The 20,705-nt window shown below is 45.8% G+C and overlaps 2 protein-coding genes across 7 annotated transcripts in view; both read right to left on the bottom strand.

The window, feature by feature from the left end:
- Positions 1–13,957, bottom strand: part of Ccdc30 (coiled-coil domain containing 30) — an 87,148-nt gene extending 73,191 nt beyond the window's left edge. For 2 of the 3 annotated variants that reach the window (XM_021159854.2, XM_085839021.1), the window contains exons 1-2: positions 13,131–13,957; positions 1,611–1,801 (exon numbers count right to left, since the gene is read on the bottom strand). In XM_021159854.2, the coding sequence (XP_021015513.1) occupies positions 1,611–1,775 (165 nt within the window). In that variant the 5' untranslated portion in view covers positions 1,776–1,801; positions 13,131–13,957. The remainder of the gene's footprint in view (positions 1–1,610; positions 1,802–13,130) is intronic. The other variant, XM_085839020.1, reaches the window with a different exon arrangement.
- Positions 13,958–16,551: 2,594 nt separating this feature from the next.
- Ppcs (phosphopantothenoylcysteine synthetase) lies at positions 16,552–20,691 on the bottom strand. Of its 4 annotated transcripts, none has more exons than XM_029476694.1 (3): positions 20,533–20,691; positions 19,585–19,688; positions 16,552–17,316 (listed from the first exon to the last, which is right to left on the bottom strand). In XM_029476694.1, the coding sequence occupies exons 2-3, from the start codon at positions 19,675–19,677 to the stop codon at positions 16,993–16,995; spliced, it is 417 nt and encodes a 138-aa protein (XP_029332554.1). In that variant the 5' UTR covers positions 19,678–19,688; positions 20,533–20,691; the 3' UTR covers positions 16,552–16,992. The 4 variants fall into 4 exon arrangements, with proteins under 4 accessions (XP_029332554.1, XP_029332555.1, XP_021017015.1 ...); XM_029476695.2 differs by lacking the exon at positions 20,533–20,691 and adding an exon at positions 20,439–20,523; XM_021161356.3 differs by lacking the exon at positions 20,533–20,691 and adding an exon at positions 19,852–20,419.
- Positions 20,692–20,705: the final 14 nt, after the last annotated feature.

The raw sequence follows: 20,705 nt of genomic DNA, 5'->3' as shown, positions 1-20,705 counted from the left end.
CCATCTCTCCAGACCTGGAACAAAGATATCTGAATATATTCAGACAGAAATTGAATAAAAGCTGACTTATAGTTAGCTACAATAATTAGGCAAAGGGATCTAATTTTTACTTGACTAAGGTATTTTTTTTTTTTAGGCTGCTGCCCAGGCTCCTGGTAATTCTGATGTTCTCTTTGCAAAGGCTGCCAGATTTTCTCATATTTCACCTTAACAAAATCAAGAAACAGAAGCAGGATCCTGCCTTCTGTGCAAGCATAATCAGATCCTCAGCACCTACATTAAAACCCGGCCTGGCAGTGGGCATAGGCCACCCCTGCAGCACACTGACCAGTTGCCTAACCAAGTCAATGAGCTCCAGGTTTAGTGAGAGACCCTGCCTCAAAAGGTGGAGAGGAAGGAAGACACCAACACTGATCTCTGGCCTCTACATGCACACAAACGTGTCCATATGCACGCAACACACACACATTGCCTAATTTTAAAAATAATTATGCAATAGTGGGATACAATAATTTCAGCTTATTCTACTCACCAACACACACTTGCATACCATATGGTTTAAGTGTAAAATGCTCCCCTACCCACCCCAACCCCCCATGCTCAGGTATCTGAACACCTGCTCCCCAGCTTAGGTGCTGTCATGAGAGGCTTTAGAACCTTTAGGGCATGGGCAATAGTAGACAGTCTGAGAAGACATAGCTGCTCAGGTCTAGTTCTTTGCTTCCTGGTCCACCAAGATGTGCCGCCCCACCCCCACCCCTGTTCCTCTGCTGCAGATGGTACTGCTCTGAGCCTTCCTTCTGGGATGGATAATACCCACTGAAGTCAGGAGCATGAGTCTGGGAATCAAGGGCATATCTATGTCTCAGTAAATCAATTGTAGAATGCTGAGACCTTCAGGACAGCCCTTAAGGCTGTGGGAATGAACCCTGAAAACATGAGTTCAAAAATATATAATTTCTCAACTGTGCAAAATATAAGGATGTAATATGAATTGTATGCGGAGCTTCACAAATAATAAGGAACAGAGGCAGCTGTACTTTGAGCCAGCTTGTCAGAAGGATTTAGGTCCAGGTAAAGTCAGAATGGTAATTTCAGAGTGAATGGGGTCCCACTCAGCTATCTTATTGTCTCTGCTGTGCTTGCAGTCTTTTTCTAAGAATCAAGGGGCTGGGGTCAAGGGATGTTGATTCATGGGATAATTAAAAGGGAACTGGGGGTAATGACTGAATTGATATGTAAAATAAAAGACTGGGCTTTTTTGGTTTGCAAGCTATCTGGAGAGTTTTTAGAACAGCAGGAGAAAGCAGGCTGGAAAGCTCTCTGGAGCAGAACGTAGGTCACCGGCTTGTAACCCACAATCTGACTTCAAGTCTTTTGTCTCACCACTCTCAAACAGCCCTTCTCTCAGAAGCCCTCTCCTAGCCAAGGCTGGTCCCTGACATGTTCAAATGCTTACAGCTGGCAGAGGAGGGCCATCCAAATACAAAGCCTTATTCTGAAGCATGTAAATCCGCTTCCTGATACTTATGTGAATGGCTGACTAGATGAATGATGAGGTCTCAGGAGGCCTGCTTTTTCACTAAGTCATCTAGTTAATTCTAGAATACCTGGGGAAGTTCTTTCTGTAGGCTGCTGCTTGGATCTCTTCGAGACTCCAGTGTGGAGCCCACAAGTCCCAGGGCCTCTGCCAGCATCCTCCTCTCTCCCAGTGAGCATGCAGTCTGTTTCCTGGGGCTGCTCAGAGCTAGTCTGAAAAAGCCTTCTTGACACATTTGGTTGGCTTCCCTTGTTTGGGCTTCTGTTGGGAAGAAATAACAGAAAAGTATAAAAAGAATTGTAGGCAAATAACTATTGTTATATAAAACACCAAGAAAATTTCTACTTGGAGCTTAATAATTAATAAAAATAACCCTGACATTCTCCTCCTCTCCCCATCCCTCCAGGGTATTTGGAAACTTTCAGGAACAATAACATAAGAGTAGTGGACATGGTAGCACACGCCCAACCCCAACATTTGAGGAGTAGAGGCAGCAGAATCATGAGTTTGAGACTAGGCAGGGTTACATAGTGAGAACTTGTTTTAAAACAGGAGGAGGGCTGGAGAGATGGCTCAGTGGTTAAGAGCACTGACTGCTCTTCCAAAGGTCTTGAGTTCAATTCCCAGCACCCACATAGTGGCTCACAGCCATCTGTAATGGGGATCTGATGCCCCCTTCTCGTGTGTCAGAAGATAGCAACAGTGTATTAAAACAAACAAAACAAAACAAAACAAAAAACAAAACAAAAAAAAACCCAGAAGGAAACTGGGCTGGTGAGATAGCTCAATGCTGCTCATCCAGAGGCCCCGAGTTCTGTTTTCCAGCAATGATGGTGATGTCACTCCTAAGCGACCAAGAAAGAACCATTGTGTCTGTTGCCATGGCAACCGCCATACATTCACCTGCCCACCCTCACCTGTGCTGGTTTCTGTTAAACACCATGTCACAACTCTGTCAGACTTAGTATTCTGGGATACCACCATGTTATCACCCAATAATGCCTTTAATGGGCTACACCTTACCTGTCAGACTAGGAATAACTGGGCATAGTGGCACACCTGTGTAGTGCTAGCATGTCAGAGAGTGAGAGAGAATAGGAGTGCAAGGTCCACTTTAGCTACAAAATAAGCTTGAGGCCATCTATGGCTACATAAAACTCTTCCTTAAGAAACAAAAACAAGCCCAGCTGGTGTGCAGCAGTACATGCAGTTACATTACAGCTCAAATAAAAAGCAGAGCCCCCTGACCTTCTCTCACTCATTCTTCATTGCCCCTTTTTGTACTCGTGCCCCCCCCCCCCCCAAACTAGAACTGCTCTGGACTGGTGTGATCTGTATGAAGGAGCGGCAATTCTAACACAACAAACATTGTAACTCCTTTTCAATAGTTTAGATAGAGCTTAGATGCTCTATTCTGGCCTTGATTGGGGCTCAAAGACATGTGACTGGCACACGTGCACACACAAACACACAAACAAAAGTAAAAATAAAACTTTTGAAAAGAAAGAAAGGAAAGAAGGGGTAGAAAGGGAAGGAGAAATGGGAAAGGTGAAGGGAAAGTGATGGAAAGAGGGAGGGAGGAAGAGGAAGGAAGGATGGAAGGAAGAGGAAGGAAGAAATGAAGGAAGAGAAGGAGGAAAGAAGAGAGGGTGGGAGAAAGGAAGGGAGGAAGGAAGAGAGGGAAGAAGGGAGGGAGGGAAGAAGAGAGGGGGCAAAGAAAGGAGGAGGGAAGAAGAGATTGAAGGAGGAAGGAAGAGAGGGAGGGAAGGAAGATAGCAGGAAGGAAAAGGAAGGAAGAGAGGGAGGGAGGGAGGAAGAGGAAGGAAATATAGTGGGAGAATCTTTGGTCATCACTGTTCACCGTCACACAGGAACAGCAGTAACAGCGGGGAGCAGCTCCCACTCTATAAGTACTTCATTGCCACCGCGGCTTGAAGTGGTAATTTCTCATTTCTCTGGAAATTCAGCTATGTCATATGATGTTTTGCTGGGGCAGACAAATGAAAGGATGTTTTGCTGAAGCAGACACACAAGAGGATACATGATGTTTTTAAAACAGAATATAAAAGCCGGGAGGTGGTGGCGCTCGCCTTTAATCTCGGCACTTCGGAGGCAGAGACAGGCAGACTTCTGAGTTTGAGGCCAGCCTGGTCTACAAAGTGAGTTCCAGGACAGCCAGGGCTATACAGAGAAACCCTGTCTCGAAAAACCACTGGAACACTGGAACTCACTTTGTAGAGCAGGCTGGCCTCAAACTCAGAAATCCACCTACCTCTGCCTCCCAAGTGCGGAGATTAAAGGCGTGCGCCACCACCGCCCGGCCTCTCTGCTCTTCTCTGCTTCTGCTTTAGCTGCTGAGCAAAGCCCTGGTTCATTTCCTCATGACTCTCCATCTCCTGCGCCTCCCTCCAAAGCCAACCAGGGCTGGCCAGCAAGGCTTGGTGTCTAGTGTCTGCGCATGTCCAGTGAAGCCTCCCTGCAGCCCAGCTGTCGCCCATGCTTCCATTCTCTGTAGAATTAGACCGCAGTCTCACACTCTCTCCTAATTGTGCGCCATTAGCCTATCGTTTGTACCCCTACTGCACCTCAAGTCTGTCTATGCTGATTTTCTAGCACAAAGCACAAGAATTGTTCTATAGAGGCAAGAGGCGAATGGACATCTGCACTAACACACATCACATACACAACGATAACCAATTAAATCCTAAAAATTAAAAATTTATGAGCCGGGCGTGGTGGTGCACGCCTTTAATCCCAGCACTCGGGAGGCAGAGGCAGGCGGATTTCTGAGTTCGAGGCCAGCCTGGTCTACAAAGTGAGTTCCAGGACAGCCAGGGCTACACAGAGAAACCCTGTCTCGAAAAACCAAAAAAAAAAAAAAGAAAGAAAGAAAAATTTATGATTTGCTGTCTGTCCAGTGCTGGTTTACAATTTAGTATGTTTAAATCTCCAAACAAGCCCTGACAATGTTATAAAGCTCAAAGAAGTCTTGGTTCTTCCTATAAAGCTCAAAGAAATCTTGGTTCTTCTTACAAAACATTTTAAACAAAAGGAATCTGCTGGAAGCTACAGTCTCCTAATTCTGTATTATTGAGGAATTATTTTATTCAGAGGATGTTCCTTATAGTTTACTTTAGGATCATTCAGCTTGCTTTAAGAGTTTACTCTCGCCGGGCGTGGTGGCGCACGCCTTTAATCCCAGCACTCGGGAGGCAGAGGCAGGCGGATTTCTGAGTTCGAGGCCAGCCTGGTCTACAAAGTGAGTGCCAGGACAGCCAGAGCTACACAGAGAAACCCTGTCTCAAAAAACCAAAAAAAAAAAATTAAAAAAAAAAAAAAGAGTTTACTCTCTGGGGGAGACTGAACCCAGGGCCTTGCTCTATTGTTGAGCCCCAGATTCAGCTCCCAAGACCATTTGACCTAAGCCTTCTATTACAATGAATTTTTCTTACTTTGAGAGTAATAACCTTTGTGGTGGTTTGGAAAGGGTTGGCCCCCATAGACTCATGTGTTTGATTGGCCCATAGGGAGTGGCACTATTAGGAGGTGTGGCCTTGTTGGAGGAAGTGTGTCACTGAGGGGGAGAGCTTTGATGTCTCCTATGCTCAAGCTATGCTATGACACACAGTGTCCTGCTGCTGCCTGAGGATCAAGATGGAGAACTCTCAGCTCCTTCTCCAGCACCATGTCTGCCTACACGCTGCTATGCTTCCTACCATGATAATGGACTGACACTCTGAAACCATAAGCGAGCCTCAATGAAATGTTTTCCTTTATAAAAGTTGCTATAGTCATGGGGTCTCTTCACAGCAATAGAAACACTAAGACATCCCTCAAACAAATTTTTGTTGTTGTTTTTTGTTTTTTTGTTTTGTTTTTCGAGACAGGGTTTCTCTGTATAGCCCTGGCTGTCCTGGAACTCACTCTGTAGACCAGGCTGGCCTCAAACTCGAAATCCGCCTGCCCCTGCCTCCCGAGTGCTGGGATTAAAGGCATGTGCCACCACGCTCGGCTTCAAAATTTAAAAAAAAAAAAACAATCATACTATATATCAGCTTGAACCATGACAGTGGGTCAAATATCTGCTGCTTTGGGGCCTGGAGAGATGGCTCAGAGACTAGGAGCACTGGCAGCTCTAGGATTAGTTCCCAGCAAGACTTGGCAGCTCAAGATAAGGTGATTTGAATAAGAAAGAGTGGCTGCCATAGGCTCATAGATTTGAATGCTTAGTCCTTAGGAAGAAGCACACCCTACTTGAGAAGGATTAGGAGGTGTGGCCTGGTTGGAGTAGGTGTGGCTTTGTTGGAGGAAGTGTGCCACTGGGGGTGGACTTTGAGGTTTTAAAAGCCCAAGTCAGGCCCAGTGGCTTCTCTCTTCCTGCTGCCTGCAGGTGCAGATATAGAACTCTCTGCTACTTCTTCAGCAACATGTCTGCCTGTGTGCTGTTGTGCCCTCTTCCATGATAATGGATTAAACTTCCGAAACTGTACGTAAGCCCTTAATTAAATGCTTTCTTTCATAAGAGTTGCTGTTGTCATGGTGTCTCCTTACAGCAATAGAACAGTGACCAAGACACCCAAGTATCTGTAATTCTAGTTCCAAGGCACCCAGCACCCGCTTGTGGCCTCCATGGGTGTTAGTATGCCAAGCAGTGCACATACACATATATGAGAAAACATACACATGATAATTTTTCAAACATCTGCTGATTTGTGAACTGATATGTGTGAAGAATCTCTAAATCGGATGAGGAGTCACAACTGTAAGGAATCCATTACAATTTGTAAGTAAGTCTGACCCAACTTAAAAGTGATATACATTGCATGAGTGCTACTGTATTATATACAGTCTATATAATATTGTTTTACTTTCAAAGAATCATAGTTTTATTATTTTTGCCCTTTATTTTCCATGTTTTCATATCGACAGCTCTGAGAGCTGTAGTCAGAACTGCAATTGCCATCTGATATTTCTGAAGGAGACAGGTCGGAGTCTGGAACCTTAGCCCACCACGCCTCCTCCTCACAACCTCTAATGAAGGCCTCCCCAGGCCTTTTCATCTCTCGTCACATTCTCCTTCCCACAAGGTCTCTGAGCATCATACAGTTACTTGTAGTTTTAGTTTTGGGTATCAGAGAACCCAAGATACCGAACATATACCAGTATCCTATGCAGGGCATGGAATAATGCTTATGTTATAATGATGAGACAAAATCCAGAATGCAGGGGCTGATGAGATGGCTCAGTGGGTAAAAGCATTTGCAGTACAAGTGTGATGATCTGTGTTCAATCCCAGAATCCAGGGTGACAGAAGAGAATCTACTTCTAAAACTTGCGCGCGCGCGTGCACACACACACACACACCAATAACATGAATGAAAAAAAGGTAAAGTAAAACAGAATGCAAAGGCACCATTACAACTGTGTGAAAACCAGGCAGCCAAGACTGGAAGCAAATACAGCAGTTTTAAAGCATTAGTTACAAAGTGCTGAGCTTGTGAGTGGCCGGCATGAGTTTAGCATGGTCTCCACATTGTTGTAATGGAGTGAGAGAACCCAAGGCTGAGGGCGGGAAGGGGTGAAGGATGCTGAAAATATCATTGGATGCTTGGCTTCTGGGAAACGGGGAGTGAGTCCACAGAGGTGGAGGAGGAAGAGGAGGAGGAGGAGGAAGAGGAGAGTGTGAGCTCCCGGGCTCTCTGATTACCATCTTCTATCTTCCTTGCCTCATCTTATAAAATTGTGTTGAACTATGTGTAAACCTAAACTTACATTTTAGCCATTTTCATGAACGTGAAATTATGGGTATTAAATGTATTCACAAAGTCAGGCGTGGTGGCACACGCCTTTAATCCTAGCACTTGGGAGGCAGAGGCAGGTGGATTTCTGAATTCGAGGCCAGCCTGGACGACAAAGTAAGTTCCAGGACAGCTAGGGCTACACAGAGAGAAACCCTGTCTTGAAAAAAACAAACAAACAAACAAACAAACAAACAAACAAACAAAAATGTATTCACAACATATGTCATCCATCACCACCATCCGTGTACAGAATGTTCTATTTCATCTTCAAAACATTACAAGTATCCCCAACAGAAAATCTGCACTACAGTACAATAATACTTGCCATTCCCCAGCCCGTGGCAAGGGCCTCTCTTTGTCCTCTAGTTTCTGAGGAGTCAAAGTGCCCACTGTGAGAATCACAGACAACTTTCTCATTGCACTCAGCTTCTAGCCATCCCCACCTCAGCTCCCCCTCCCCCCACCAATACTCCACGTCCTGCACATAGTAAGCCTATGCAGTCATCTGCTGATGGATATTGAGTAGCTCCTATCTTTGCGCTATTGTGAAAGATGCTGCTATGGACATTGGTGTGTGAGCATCGTTATAAGTCCCTGCTTACTGCTCTTCAGGCTTTATTACCTAGGAACAGAATGGCTACATATATAATTCTATAGCAATCATCTACTATAATGGCATCATCTTATTTTCCCATCAGCAATGAAGAAAGGCCCCAATTTCTTATATTTATTAAACCTCACCAATATTCCCAATTATCTTCCTGAAAATACCAGTCCTGAGAAAGTTTCACTAATCTTTATCTACTTTAGGTTGCTGAGTGCTGGAAGAGAGACGTCAAACAAGCACAAGGAGTAAAGCTGCTACAAATTAATTCATGGTCTCCATCTTCTAGGTCACTCTATGCGTTGCTGGCGTCTACTGGAAATCTTGACTCTTACTTCTGACAGATAAACTCCTTCTCCATACTAGGAAAACTAAGCCCATCTTCTTTTCTTCCCACCCCCCAGACATGATCCTTCATCTTTAGATATCCGTATCTCTCCTTCCTCAGTGGAAAAGATGATCACTGTCCTGGTTTCTTTTCTGTTGTGACAAAACACTTGGACCAAAAGCAACTTCAAGGAGGAAAGGGTTAACTTGGCTACATTTCCAGGTCACAGTCCGACATTGAGAGAAGTCAGCCCTAGAATTTTTTTTTTTTTTCTGAGACAGGGTTTCTCTGTATAGCCCTGGCTGTCCTGGAACTCACTTTGTAGACCAGGCTGACCTCGAACTCAGAAATCCACCTGCCTCTGCCTCCTGAGTGCTGATCAGGACATTCATCCTCTTGGCCAAGGTCAGTCCCTTTACCTGTCATCTACGTCCTATTCTCTAGTTCTTCGTTTTCTTTTCCATATGCACATAATCTTCCTCTCTACTGATATTTGGCCAAGTTCAAGACAGCCATGATAGCAAAAATAAGGATATAGGCTCGGAAGTATAACCCAGTGATAAAACAAGAAAATAACCCCCTTCTAGCGGTTTAGCCTAGTCCTTCCCAGCTGTTGTCCTCTTGGACAGCATGTCTCTCACACACACCATTCTGTTTTGGTCAATGTACTCAGACTAGCAATTAATGAGAATATGAAAATGTCACATCCAACTGGATGGTTTCCTGTTCTTACAGGTGACTTCTATTCTCACCTATTTTTCCATGAAAGCTTTCTTTAGCTGCACTGTGAAGTCACTCTGTCCTGCCTACACTCTTGTCTAGCCTGTCTTATTCAGCGTTCTTTCCGGGATCCTCCTCCTTTTTTTTTTTAATGGATTTTTAAATGTTATCATTCCCATGAACCCACTTTGACTCTCTGCCCTCCTCTCCTGTGGTAACAACTCGGCACAGCTGCTACACCTTGGTTCCATAGATGGCTGCATCACTGTCTGGCTGTTGGAGCAACACCAAAGTGGGAACAAACACAGATGTGTAGTGGAGACTCAGGTTCCTTTAATTATAACCTGGACTTGTCCTTCTTCCTCAGAAATAAGGTATTACCTAAGATATTACCTGTAACAATCAAAAAGCTGCCTTCATTGGTGCTAGGCATATTCCCTTGACCATGTTCTCACAAACAGGGGACAAGTGGCTTTCTGCACTACTTTCAGGAATTCCTCTTCCTTGCCTCTTCATATTTCTACTGGCTGGAATTAGCTGAAACCCGAGTAGCCAATCTGATGCTATCAAATGGAAACCACTGACAAAAATAAGCCAAAAGAAGAAAGCTGGACCTCTTCCAGTTCCAAAATGCAACTGTGTTTTTAATTTTTAAATGCATGTGTGCTTGTGCACAGGCACATGGACTTCACACACATGTGAGGTATTCAGAGGACACCTTCATCAGTTCTCCCCTTCCACCCTGTCTCTCTTTCTCACAGCTCGGCATTCCCTAGACTAGTGAGTCTGTGCGCTTCTGGGCCACTCTCCTGCCTCTACCTCCCATCTCACCGTACTACTGCCAGCCACAGCACCCCGTTTTTTGTGGGTTCTGCAGATCACACGTGCTGAGCCATCTACTGCAGGTCTTCTCTTTTAGACCAAGTGTTTTCCCCTGAGCCTTTATACATGTGAATTCTATTATGGAGCTATACTCCCCACCCACTGAAGCCTTTGTTATTTAAGCTTCCTGTCACTCCCAGCCAGTTAATCCCTTACTGCCTCAAGAATGTCATTGAAAGGTTAAGATGTGAGGTCAGCAGGTGTCGAGGTGCACACCTGTAACTCTAGCCCTTAGAAGGGAGAAGAAGCCAGGGCGTGGTGGCGTATGCCTTTAATCCCAGCATTTGGGAGGCAAAGGCAGGCAGATTTCTGAGTTCGAGGCCAGTCTGGTCTACAGAGTGAGTTCCAGGTCAGCCAGGGCTACACAGAGAAACCCTGTCTTGGGAGAGAGAGAGAGAGAGAGAGAGAGAGAGAGAGAACGAACTAGCATGGAGCTCCCTCTGCAGACCAGGGTGGTCTTAAATTCACAGAGCTCTGCAGGCCTCTTCCTCCTGTTCTAACATGGCAGGTGTTCGCCACCACATCTGGCTTCCTGATGCACTTCTGTCTGGGTTTCTCTGTGAATATGTCCCTCCTCTTGGCAGCACAATCTTTCATCAGCGAGGCTCACAAGTCTCCAAGCTCTAAGCCTACACAGCATTTTGGAATAGGCCAATGCTTTGTCTCTCTTGATTCAATCTTTTGAGACCTTTGGTTCATTAGTCAGGTCTCAACAACTTGGGCCCACCCTCCTCCACGTGGACAGTCAACGAAACAACTTGGCTGGATTCATGCACCATTTCCCTCACAAAGTACCTTCTGGATTCCACAGTTATAGTCACCAACAAATAATATAGTGACACAGCCTGGCGGGGGGGGGGGTCTTCCCTGACTCCTCCCCAGTCATCTTACCACCACACAGTCTGTCCCCAGACCTGCAGCTGCTCTTTCCTCACTTCCTGATCTTCTCCCCCTTGCTTGCTGGCTTCTTGTTATACTCTTGATATACTCTGTTATACTCTTGATACTTCTTGTTATACTCTTGATATACTCTGAAGAGCGAAGAGCGCAGCAGCACTGGCCACTGGAGCAGCAGCTGCTGCCAGCTGGCACCTACCCAGCCTGTGCTCTGTAAAGCCCCCAGAAGGCTCATTCCAAATGCAGATCACTTGCTGCTTAATGTTTGCATCGATTCCAGACAGAGTTCAAATCCCTTTGCTTGGCACCCGAAATTCTCCACAGCCTGGTTCCTGCCTGCCTCTCTCAGTTCATCTGATCATCATTAGTCTTAGGCTTTTGTACTGGCTGGTTTTGTGTGTCAACTTGACACAGGCTGGAGTTATCACAGGGAAAGGAGCTTAGGTTGGGGAAATGCCTCCATGAGATCCAGCTGTAAGATTTTTTCTCAATTAGTGATCAAGGGGGGAGGTCCCCTTGTGGGTGGTGCCATCCCTGGGCTGGTAATCTTGGGTTCTATAAGAGAGCAGGCTGAGCTGGGCATGGTGGTGCACGCCTTTAATCCCAGCAGTTGGGAGGCAGAGGCAGGTGGATTTCTGAGTTCGAGGCCAGCCTGGTCTACAGAGTGAGTTCCAGCACAGCCAAGCGATAGAGAGAAACCCTGTCTCGAAAAACAAAACAAAAAAACAAAACAGAAAGAAAGAAAGAAAGAAAGAAAGAAAGAAAGAAAGAAAGAAAGAAAGAAAGAAAGAGAAAGAAACATCCCTCCCTGGCCTCTGCATTAGCTCCTGCTTCCTGACCTGCTTGAGTTCCAGTTCTGACTTCCTTCAGTAATGAACAGCAATGTGAAAGTGCAAGCTGAATAAACCCTTTCCTCCCCAACTTGCTTCTTGGTCATGATGTTTTGTCCAGGAATAGAAACCCTGACTAAGACAGCTCTTAAATCATTCAACCAATGCTTTCATTATGCTGTCGGCAATTAATTTCTTGACTCTGCACACCCAGGTTCCTCTGCCTGGGATGGTGTTAGAGCATTTCAGAACAAAATTTCTCCCCGGTGAACTCAGTCTTGGTGTTTGGGAAATTCTAAAAATCTAATACAACAAAATAAAACACACTGTTTGAGTTATAAATTCTCTGATATTTAAAGTGTACCTAAGACTGCCCCATATAACAGAGCCTTCTCTCTGAAATAGATACTGAAGAAATGGTCATTTAACATCTTAGCAGGTGTGAACATGGTTTTAAGCCGCCCAAGCTCCTCACATCTAACGGGTGAGGTGGTAAGCTGAAGTGCCAATGTAATAATGAACTGTAGGTGGAAAGGGGACAAATAGCATTTCTGCCCTCTAACTTCAACAGCGGGGGGTAGGGGTCATTTTCTGGCTCTGAGGAAGGGACTTGCTTTGGGTCATGTGGTCTATAAGTGATGCTAAGGAACAAACAAATATGAGGCCACAAAACTGGAACAGCCCCCATGTGACTTTTCACCCTAAGTATCCTTCCTGCTATAGAAATAGAATCCAAACACGTATAACCTTAAACCCAAGAATACGATTCACAGGTTGTTCCAATTCCTAAATAGAATATACTTTTTTTTTAAAGGCCACTGAGCTTGCTCCTTTGCCAAAAATATGATAAGTTGCTCTTGATTGATTCCCTTCACCAAAAGTGTTTCCTAATTTAGAAACTGAAAGGGGGGGGGGGGGAGACACAGGAACAGTTTCAAGTATCTCCAGTCTGGCAAATCGCACAATCCCCGGGTGTTCGATGTACTTTGGCCTAAAAGTCAAAATTCTGCTCTGCGGTCATTTTTGAACGACATTTGTACAAGTACGAACATATTGCTTAAATTTGTGTCTAACATAGTACCTAACAAGGAACAGAACTTAAACTTTCACATATGGCATATGTGTATACGGCTGTCAAGAAGTCCAAAACTGATTCTTTTCTTTTAATTCTTTTCTATTTTCGAAATACAATAGGTTTGCAACCGTCTCGTGCATGCATTTGCATCATTTACTTCACCCATCTCAAGTTCACCCAAGACACAGAATTTGCAAGAGTGCAGAGAAATGGAAACTCTTTACAGGGACTGCTTGCTGGGCTGGAGGATGAGAAATGTGCAGCCATGCAAAGCCTTGCTGTAGGGAAGCGGAAGGAGGTGGTCTACAGGTGACAGAATGAAGACATTCAACAATGCACAGCGTGGACGGGGAAGGGTGAGATGGTTGTGGGGTAAACAGGATAAAGGAACCGGTGCTCAGATGGTGAGAGAAGTAGATGGAGTTGAAGGCTGAAAGGCAGAAGGCAACTGACTTGATGATCTCGGATGCTGGTATCCCCAAAGGCCTGCAGAGCTTCATCCGGATGCAAGGTTGCGCGTGACGAAGCTAGTCCCACAGTCCTTTCGCTCGGCCCGCGCGCAGGGCACGACGGTGTCTCTGGGGCCTTTGTAGCTGGGACCTTCGGGGACGGTCAAGAGCACACTTCTCCTGAGCCAACCGTTACCGGGCCGGGCACGCTGAAGCCGGCCAGCACCACGCGAAGGAGCTCACCGGCGAGCAGAAGAGATCTGGAATGTGCACCACGGGAAGAGCAGGTCCGTCCCGGGGCTGAGGTGGGATTTTCCTGCGAGCGCGCAGAAGGAGCAGGGGACTCTCAGCTGAGGCCGCCCAGCCGCTGTCATGGCAACCGCACTCAGCGGGGGACGCGCAGGCGCGACCGGGCGGGAACCATGGAGATCGCGCACGCTTTGGGTGCCCCGGGGCCGTTCTTCCTGTGAAGACTGTTGTTACAGCGCACACCATTGGCCTCGAGGAACTACAGACTACCCCATTGGCTCCAGAGACCGCAGTAACCATAACAACAGTGTACAGCGTCTATATAATTCACAGGCTGAGAGTAAACATAGGGTTCTAATTCTCCAATTGTTTCCCTCCAAGTCCAACCTATCTCCTTATATTTGTTTTTCTGTAGGTGACTTCAAAACTTGGATGTGAGAGTCCACGCATATGAGAGTGAGGTAGAATTGAGTTTGGAACCAGCTAGTGTTAGACAGTAGATTCCAGTCGGTGCCGCCTAGACTATAGAATGGAACCTTGCCTTTAAAAAAAGAAAGAGAAAAAGAAAAAGAAAAAGAAAAAGAAAAAAGAGAGAGAGAGAGAAGAAGAAGAAGCAGGAGGAGGAGGAGGAGGAGGAGGAGGAGGAGAATAGAAAATAGAAAAGAGGCAAGATACTGTGCATGTCAGTTCACAATTTAGGGCCAGAATTTGTCATCACACCTGGAGTACCTAAGGTAAATTTCCACACTTCTGGACTCCGGTAATTATTGTGACATGAATTACCACATCTCTTGGAGCACACAGTTGACATGAACTTTAGATCTAGTTGGCAAAACTTCCAGAAAACAACAGGCTTCGCCACTGGGACAGTGCTGTAAAAGATGACTTTCTACAGCCACAGCCTTGGGTGCTGACTCATCTGCTCGAACTAGGTGATCTTCATGATAATATTCATGAGAGCCCACTTCAGATTGTTCAAATCAAGCTTGACCAGAATTACCATGAAGGCTGGAACCCTTTAGAAAGCCTAACGAAGCATTGACAATTCTGATTGGCTTCTTATAGAATGCAAGATAAATATTTGTTTTTTTTTTTTTTTTTAAAGATTTATGTGCTGGGGGGCGGTATGGGGGACTTTTGGGATAGCATTGGAAATGTAATTGAGGAAAATATGTAATAAAAAAAAAGATTTATGTGCATGTAGGTTTACGTTGATAAGTTAATGGACATCACAGCTAGAGCCCAAGGAGGCCAAAAGAGGACACCAGATCTCCTGGAACTAGAGTTACAGCATTGGGAGCCTCGTGGGTGCTGGGAATGAGTCTTGGTTCAGTAGCCGTGTCTTCTTCCAGCCCCAAAGCACTTTTAGTGATACAGTTTAGCATAGGCTCAACTTAAATCTTCACATGTTCTTTTTTCGAGACTCCAGGTGCGTGTCAAAGCTGGATTTCTGGAGGCTTCTGCTTTTCTGGTATCTAAAACGCCACCTACATTTCTTGATCTTATTCTAGCTGCCAGCCCTTCCTTCTGGATCATGTGGGGACCATCACCTGAGCAGTGTCCCCTATTTTCTGTTTTCTTCCTTGGCCTTGAAAGTGTTTCCCCCTCTCTGATCTAAAATGCTCACCTCCATTTCGACCCACTCCCACTGATCAGTTTCAGTATCACCTCCTTAGGTAAGGTTCCTTGGTCCTCCGATCTGGATCAAATGCCTTGTTTCCCTTTGCAAGTATTCCCTCCTGCTAACACACACACACACACACACACACCTGGAACTTCTACCTGGGTAAATACTGTTTTTAAGCTCTCAGAACAGACAATAAACCGAAGGAAGAAGTGTCTGGTGAGTCCATAAAACAAGTGAGAGATTGTTTGGGGCTTTAATAAAATGATCTGAAGTGGGCTCACATGAATATTATCATGAAGATCACCTAGTTCGAGCAGATGAGTCAGCACCCAAGGCTGTGGCTGTAGAAAGTCATCTTTTACAGCACTGTCCCAGTGGCGAAGCCTGTTGTTTTCTGGAAGTTTTGCCAACTAGATCTAAAGTTCATGTCAACTGTGTGCTCCAAGAGATGGTTTCACTCCTGGCTGCAGCAATAAATCGTCTTGTGCTGGAGGCCACAATTCCAAACTTCATTGTTTCTATTTCTCTTGCCACTTCTGTCTATGTCATAACTGAAACTCTCTGTACTATCAGGGTGCCCTTCCAACTCCATGGCCAGTTGTACTGTAAGCCAGGTTTTGACATTGCTCTAGGTCATACCCAAGGCCTGCACATGCTAGCCAAGTGCTCAACCACTGAATTTCACCATTAGTCCCTAACTGAAATTTATGTAGAGCACTGACTTCTACATAATAACAGCATCCCCCAGACACACATACATACACACACACACACACACACACACACACGCACGCACGCACGCACACACACACACAACTGTATTTAGGACTACCCTATGTCTCACTTACTGGAGATTTTTCTGCACTAGGTATCCACTTGTACTCTAAAACCGGATAGTGAGTTTCTCAGGGACTCAGTGATCAAATGTTTTGGCCTGGTTCTGAGAAAAATGGTAATTGCACCAGCGTACTGAGTGTAAAGTGCCAGACATGAGACCAATGCTCTATTTTTATCCCTACACTGTAGATACATAAACTAAGATTAAGTCAAGGGCCTCATTCATGAAACTAGTAGAATGCCCAGCTGGCTATCTAAACCCCACACTTTATCACAGGGTAACAGTTCCCTCAGGGCAGAAGCAATCATTTAACTCCTGCCAGGGTCCAAGAGGAAGGCTAGTTATCTATCCGAAGAACAGCCTTAAAATATTTGAAAAGTATTACCTAAATATGGAATAAATCTAGGCCAAGAGGCAAAAAGCAGATGTAGGGAGGTCTGTGCTCTACCTTATCTGCATTATTCCTGCTTTAGTAAAAACGTCTTTCTTCTTAAAAGACCAAGGTTTGATTCCCAGAACCTACGTGGAGGCTCACAAGTTCCAGAGCCTCCAGAACAAATTCAGTTCACTGATTCCTTCTTCTAGCCTCCAAAGGTACTGTATACCCATGGTGTATAAACATACATGCAAGCAGAAGCACTCAAACACATAAAATAACTAAATTGTAAAAGAAAAAAAAAAAAACAATAACAAAAAACCCGAAACCCACCCTTTCCAAGTGTCCCTTTGTGGGCACATACTTTATTGCACATAAATTTTTGTACATCCAGTTCCCAAATGGGACGTGCTCATTCATCTTTCAGACCCTCACAGCTCACAAAGGCCCTGGCACATGGTAGGCACTTGATAAATACTTCTTCAGAGCATGACCATTCATGCACCCATGACCTTACAGTAGGCCAACATACAGCAGCTCCAGTCCTGTCTGCTCTGCAGACCACGCAATCCCACAGTCGTCTCTGTGAACTCTAGTTCATGTTCCAGATCAAGGAGAGTGTCCAGTGTTTCACTCACAGAACTGAAATCCCAGCAGGCGCTTGCCTGCACACCGTGTTTACTATTTCTTCACTGTGTTAATCCTTCACAAAGGATTCATCTTAGTTCCTAGCAGTGGTAAGAGCTCTGGTGTTTGATCCTAGAGGAGCATTTCCTTCAGTTTTTGTCACATATAAAAGCTGTGTGTCGAGACCGAAGGTCGTCTACTATCTTCTCTTCTATCACCAAGCCTTTTGCCACCTCCTCCTCGGACAGCAGTAACTCTGTCTCCGAGTCTTTGGTTACAATAATCACAAAGGACTTGATTGACTCCAGGATGTTGGCCACCACCACTTGATGCTGGTAAACTTCCAAAGCATTCCGAGCCCGACTGATTATGATGTCCGGGTCTGTCTCCAGCTTGAAGGAAACTATAAATGCTTTAGGAGCCCAGTCTTTGACCAGCGGAGAAAGCATCTTTGGCACCATCTTCATTGTTATCTGTATCCGAAAAAGCAAACCGGGTTCAGTAAGTCAACACTGGTCAGCCCCTACCAGGGATCCAAGCAACCAAGAACCGACCTTTGCCTAAGGTTAGGTGGGCTTTCTTACAGTTTAGAAACTTCTTGCAGCATACCAAATGCTAAAGACTGGGTTCTGTAGATTCATTTAGGTTCACATTGAACACTGAATTCAGAGCCCAACATCTACTTTGCTGCAAAGTATGTTTTCTGAACCAGTCCCGGCCTGCCATTTTCATTACAATTTCTCAAACGTTCCCCTTTATTTTACGATTTTCAAAGACAGTGTTTCACTATGCAGCCCCGGCTAACCTAGAGCTTGGTATATGGGCCAGGTTGGCTTCAAATGCTGATCTTCCCGCCAGTCTCCAGAGGGCTGGGGTTAGAGGTGTGAGCTGCCACCAAGCCTGGAACTTCCTTTTAACTCATTTAAATATTTTTAAGTCACTGAGAATTTTATAGATTGTATTTTAATCATACTCATCTCTTTTACTTTTTTAAAGCAAATCTGAAGATAACTATAATCTGTTCATAAAAATGTTATTTTGAGCCGGGCGTGATGGCGCACACCTTTAATCCCAGCACTTGGGAGGCAGAGGCAGGCGGATTTCTGAGTTCGAGGCCAGCCTGGTTCCAGGACAGCCATGGCTACACAGAGAAACCCTGTCTCGAAAAACCAAAAAAAAACAAAACAGTTACTTTGGCAGGATTCTAATATATTGGGTCTTAAACCTCTCAAGTCTAAAATGTCGTGCTGGTGGGCGTGGCTACTGATTTGATTTGTACTTGGAGTTTTTTTTTTTTTTCATTTGTTAACTAAATGTATTAATACAATAATCACAACAGAGTACTGAAGACATGACTGACTTGGTCTTCACTTGATTAAAGTCCCTGCCCTGTTTCCTAAACCTTATACAACCAAAGGGGAATACTAAGTCATTCTGGATTTTTTTTTTTTTTTTTTTTGAGACAGGGTTTCTCTTGTTTAGCCCTGGCTGTCCTGGAACTCACTCTGTAGACCAAACTCAGAAATCCTCCTGCCTCTGCCTCCCAAGTGCTGGGATTAAAGGCTTGCGCCACCACTGCCTGGTTCATTCTGGATATTTTTAAGAAAAAAAATATATATATATAAACTGGAGATCCCAGGATTTTTAAAGAGTATGAGTTCTGCCTGCAAGTGTGCCAGGAATCCCACACAAGCTCCCACTTGATCTCTCTTCTTGGCATGTACCACCTGTGGGCATCAGGGATTCCCCTGCAGACTGAAAGCAATGCCATCAACTGCCAGTGTACTTCTCTTCCACAATAACACTGGGCACACAGTAGGTACTCTGAAATAATACTGGGCACACAGTAGGTACTCTGAAATGTGTAACTCAACTATCCCCAAGGCGCCCCTCGGACAGTTTCACCAATAAACACTACTTATATCAGCCAACAAATGTCTACGATTCCCTCATGTTCCAAGACACCAAATCACCTTCAATTTTCAGCGGTGACACTATCCTCCCCTTCCTCTTCCTGAAAGGACAATAACCCCCACTTATCCCTCTACTTCCTAGTTCCAAAATACTAGGATATTCTGTACAAACAAAACTTTTTACTTTTATTTATTTACTTTGAGATGTATTTACTCTCTCACTGTGCAGCTCTGGCTGGCCTGTAATTCTCGAGGTAGACCAGGGTAGCCTTGAAATGACAGAGCCCATCTGTCGCTGGAGGGCTGCAATTAAAGGGAAGATGCTGCTGTATCCAAACAACGTCTTGTCTTTCCTTCCACCTTTGTGTCTCCAGGCTCCACAGGATAAAGTTCAGGGGTCTTAAGGAATACAAAGGTTTTGTATACCAAGAGGCAAGATGCCTCTTCAGCCTTACCAATGCACTTTGGTTCATAGAACATTACCCAGTTGCAAACTCCAACTTGTAACTCCACTTAGAATAACCTTCCCCACTTGATCAGGCCCTCTGTCCATCTTTTGATGAGTCATTTCCATCACCCTGACACCCCCGGGGATCTGACTGCACTTTGTACATACCTCCACTACAGCATTTATCATTCTGATCTGTGATTATGGCTGGTGTCCAGGCCCTCGCTAGACTGTGAGATCCTTGAGGGCAGTGTCTTATTCATCTCTGTATTCCCAGTGCCTAGCTCATACAGAAGGCAGAAAGGCCATCCAGATCAAGAGGAAAGTAACCCAAGATTGGTTAGAGGGGGTCAGATCTCTGGAAGAGAAGAGCCCATCACCTGCAGTGGGCCACCAGATGAGTGGATCTTGTGTTCAGGCATTTCGGAGACAGGAATATAGAAATCTGACACTGCCGCGGCCAGGTAAAACATCGCAGAAGAGCCTGTGAATATAAACGGAGTATAAGAAATCGGGGAAGGGCATGGGATCTTTTCTTTTCAACTCGGGTTCCTTGGCTCTGGGGTAGGCAGCAAGCATGAGGGAAAAGAGGCTAGGGAGAATGGCTCTACAGCCAGGAAAACCTTTGGATTCCTTGGAACATTCACCTAATGGACTGAGAGCCAGGGCAGCAGCCTGCAGCAGATGCAGGTAATCCGCCAAAGTGGTAAACTCTACAGCCAGGAAGGTGCCGGCAGCGGCTGCCTCTTGGTAGCTCTGCAATGCTGCAGCAAAGCCCGGGAGCGCATTCTCTTCGGCCTCCAGACTCAGCTTGCCCGACTGGGCTGGGCCAGAAGGCCGAAGGGCTGACAGCCAGGTCTGGGGCGGGAAGCGGTGGGCATAGGGGAAGGCCGAGCGCGCTCTGTACAAGAACAGGACTCCATAGCCGGCAGCCAGGAAGACCTCCGCCGACGCGGCTCCGCGTCGCCCGCTACTGAAGTTGTCCAGAAAGCGCACGGCTCGCGCTTCCAGGGGGACCTTGGTGCCTCCAGATGTGATTAGCACCACCCGCCGGCCCTGCTCGCCCAGCCTGGCCGCAAAGCGAGCCATAACCTCGGCCCAGCGCGCAGCACCCGCGGGACGCGGCAACTCAGCCACCAGGTCCATTTCCGCCATCTGCACCGTAGTCACCCCACGCTAGAACCACGGCGCCCGGGCACGCCGGGCCGCTGGCGCCACGCCCCCTTCCGGATACCTGGGCTGCGCGCAGCCGCAAATAGTGACTGTGGTCATTCCCTTTCCTATGTCCGCCAGTAGGTCCTGATCTCACCAAGGCTCGAAATGCTTGCCTGTTCTGGGAAAGCCCGTCGGGAAGCGTCTAGAGGAAGAACGTATCTCGAAAATCCAGAAAAATTCAACTTCCTGTGGATTTCCTAGTTTGGAAAACGAAATGGTTGTTTTTGACCTATACCGGCCACCGTATAGCTCTTCCCAGGCTCGGGCTACATCGCAGTCAAGTTCT

This window comes from Mus caroli, unplaced genomic scaffold, assembly GCF_978045245.1.
Source record: "Mus caroli unplaced genomic scaffold, Mus_caroli_1 scaffold_6, whole genome shotgun sequence".
Taxonomy (NCBI): Eukaryota; Metazoa; Chordata; class Mammalia; order Rodentia; family Muridae; genus Mus; species Mus caroli.
This window is presented reverse-complemented; position numbering and strand designations above follow the sequence as displayed.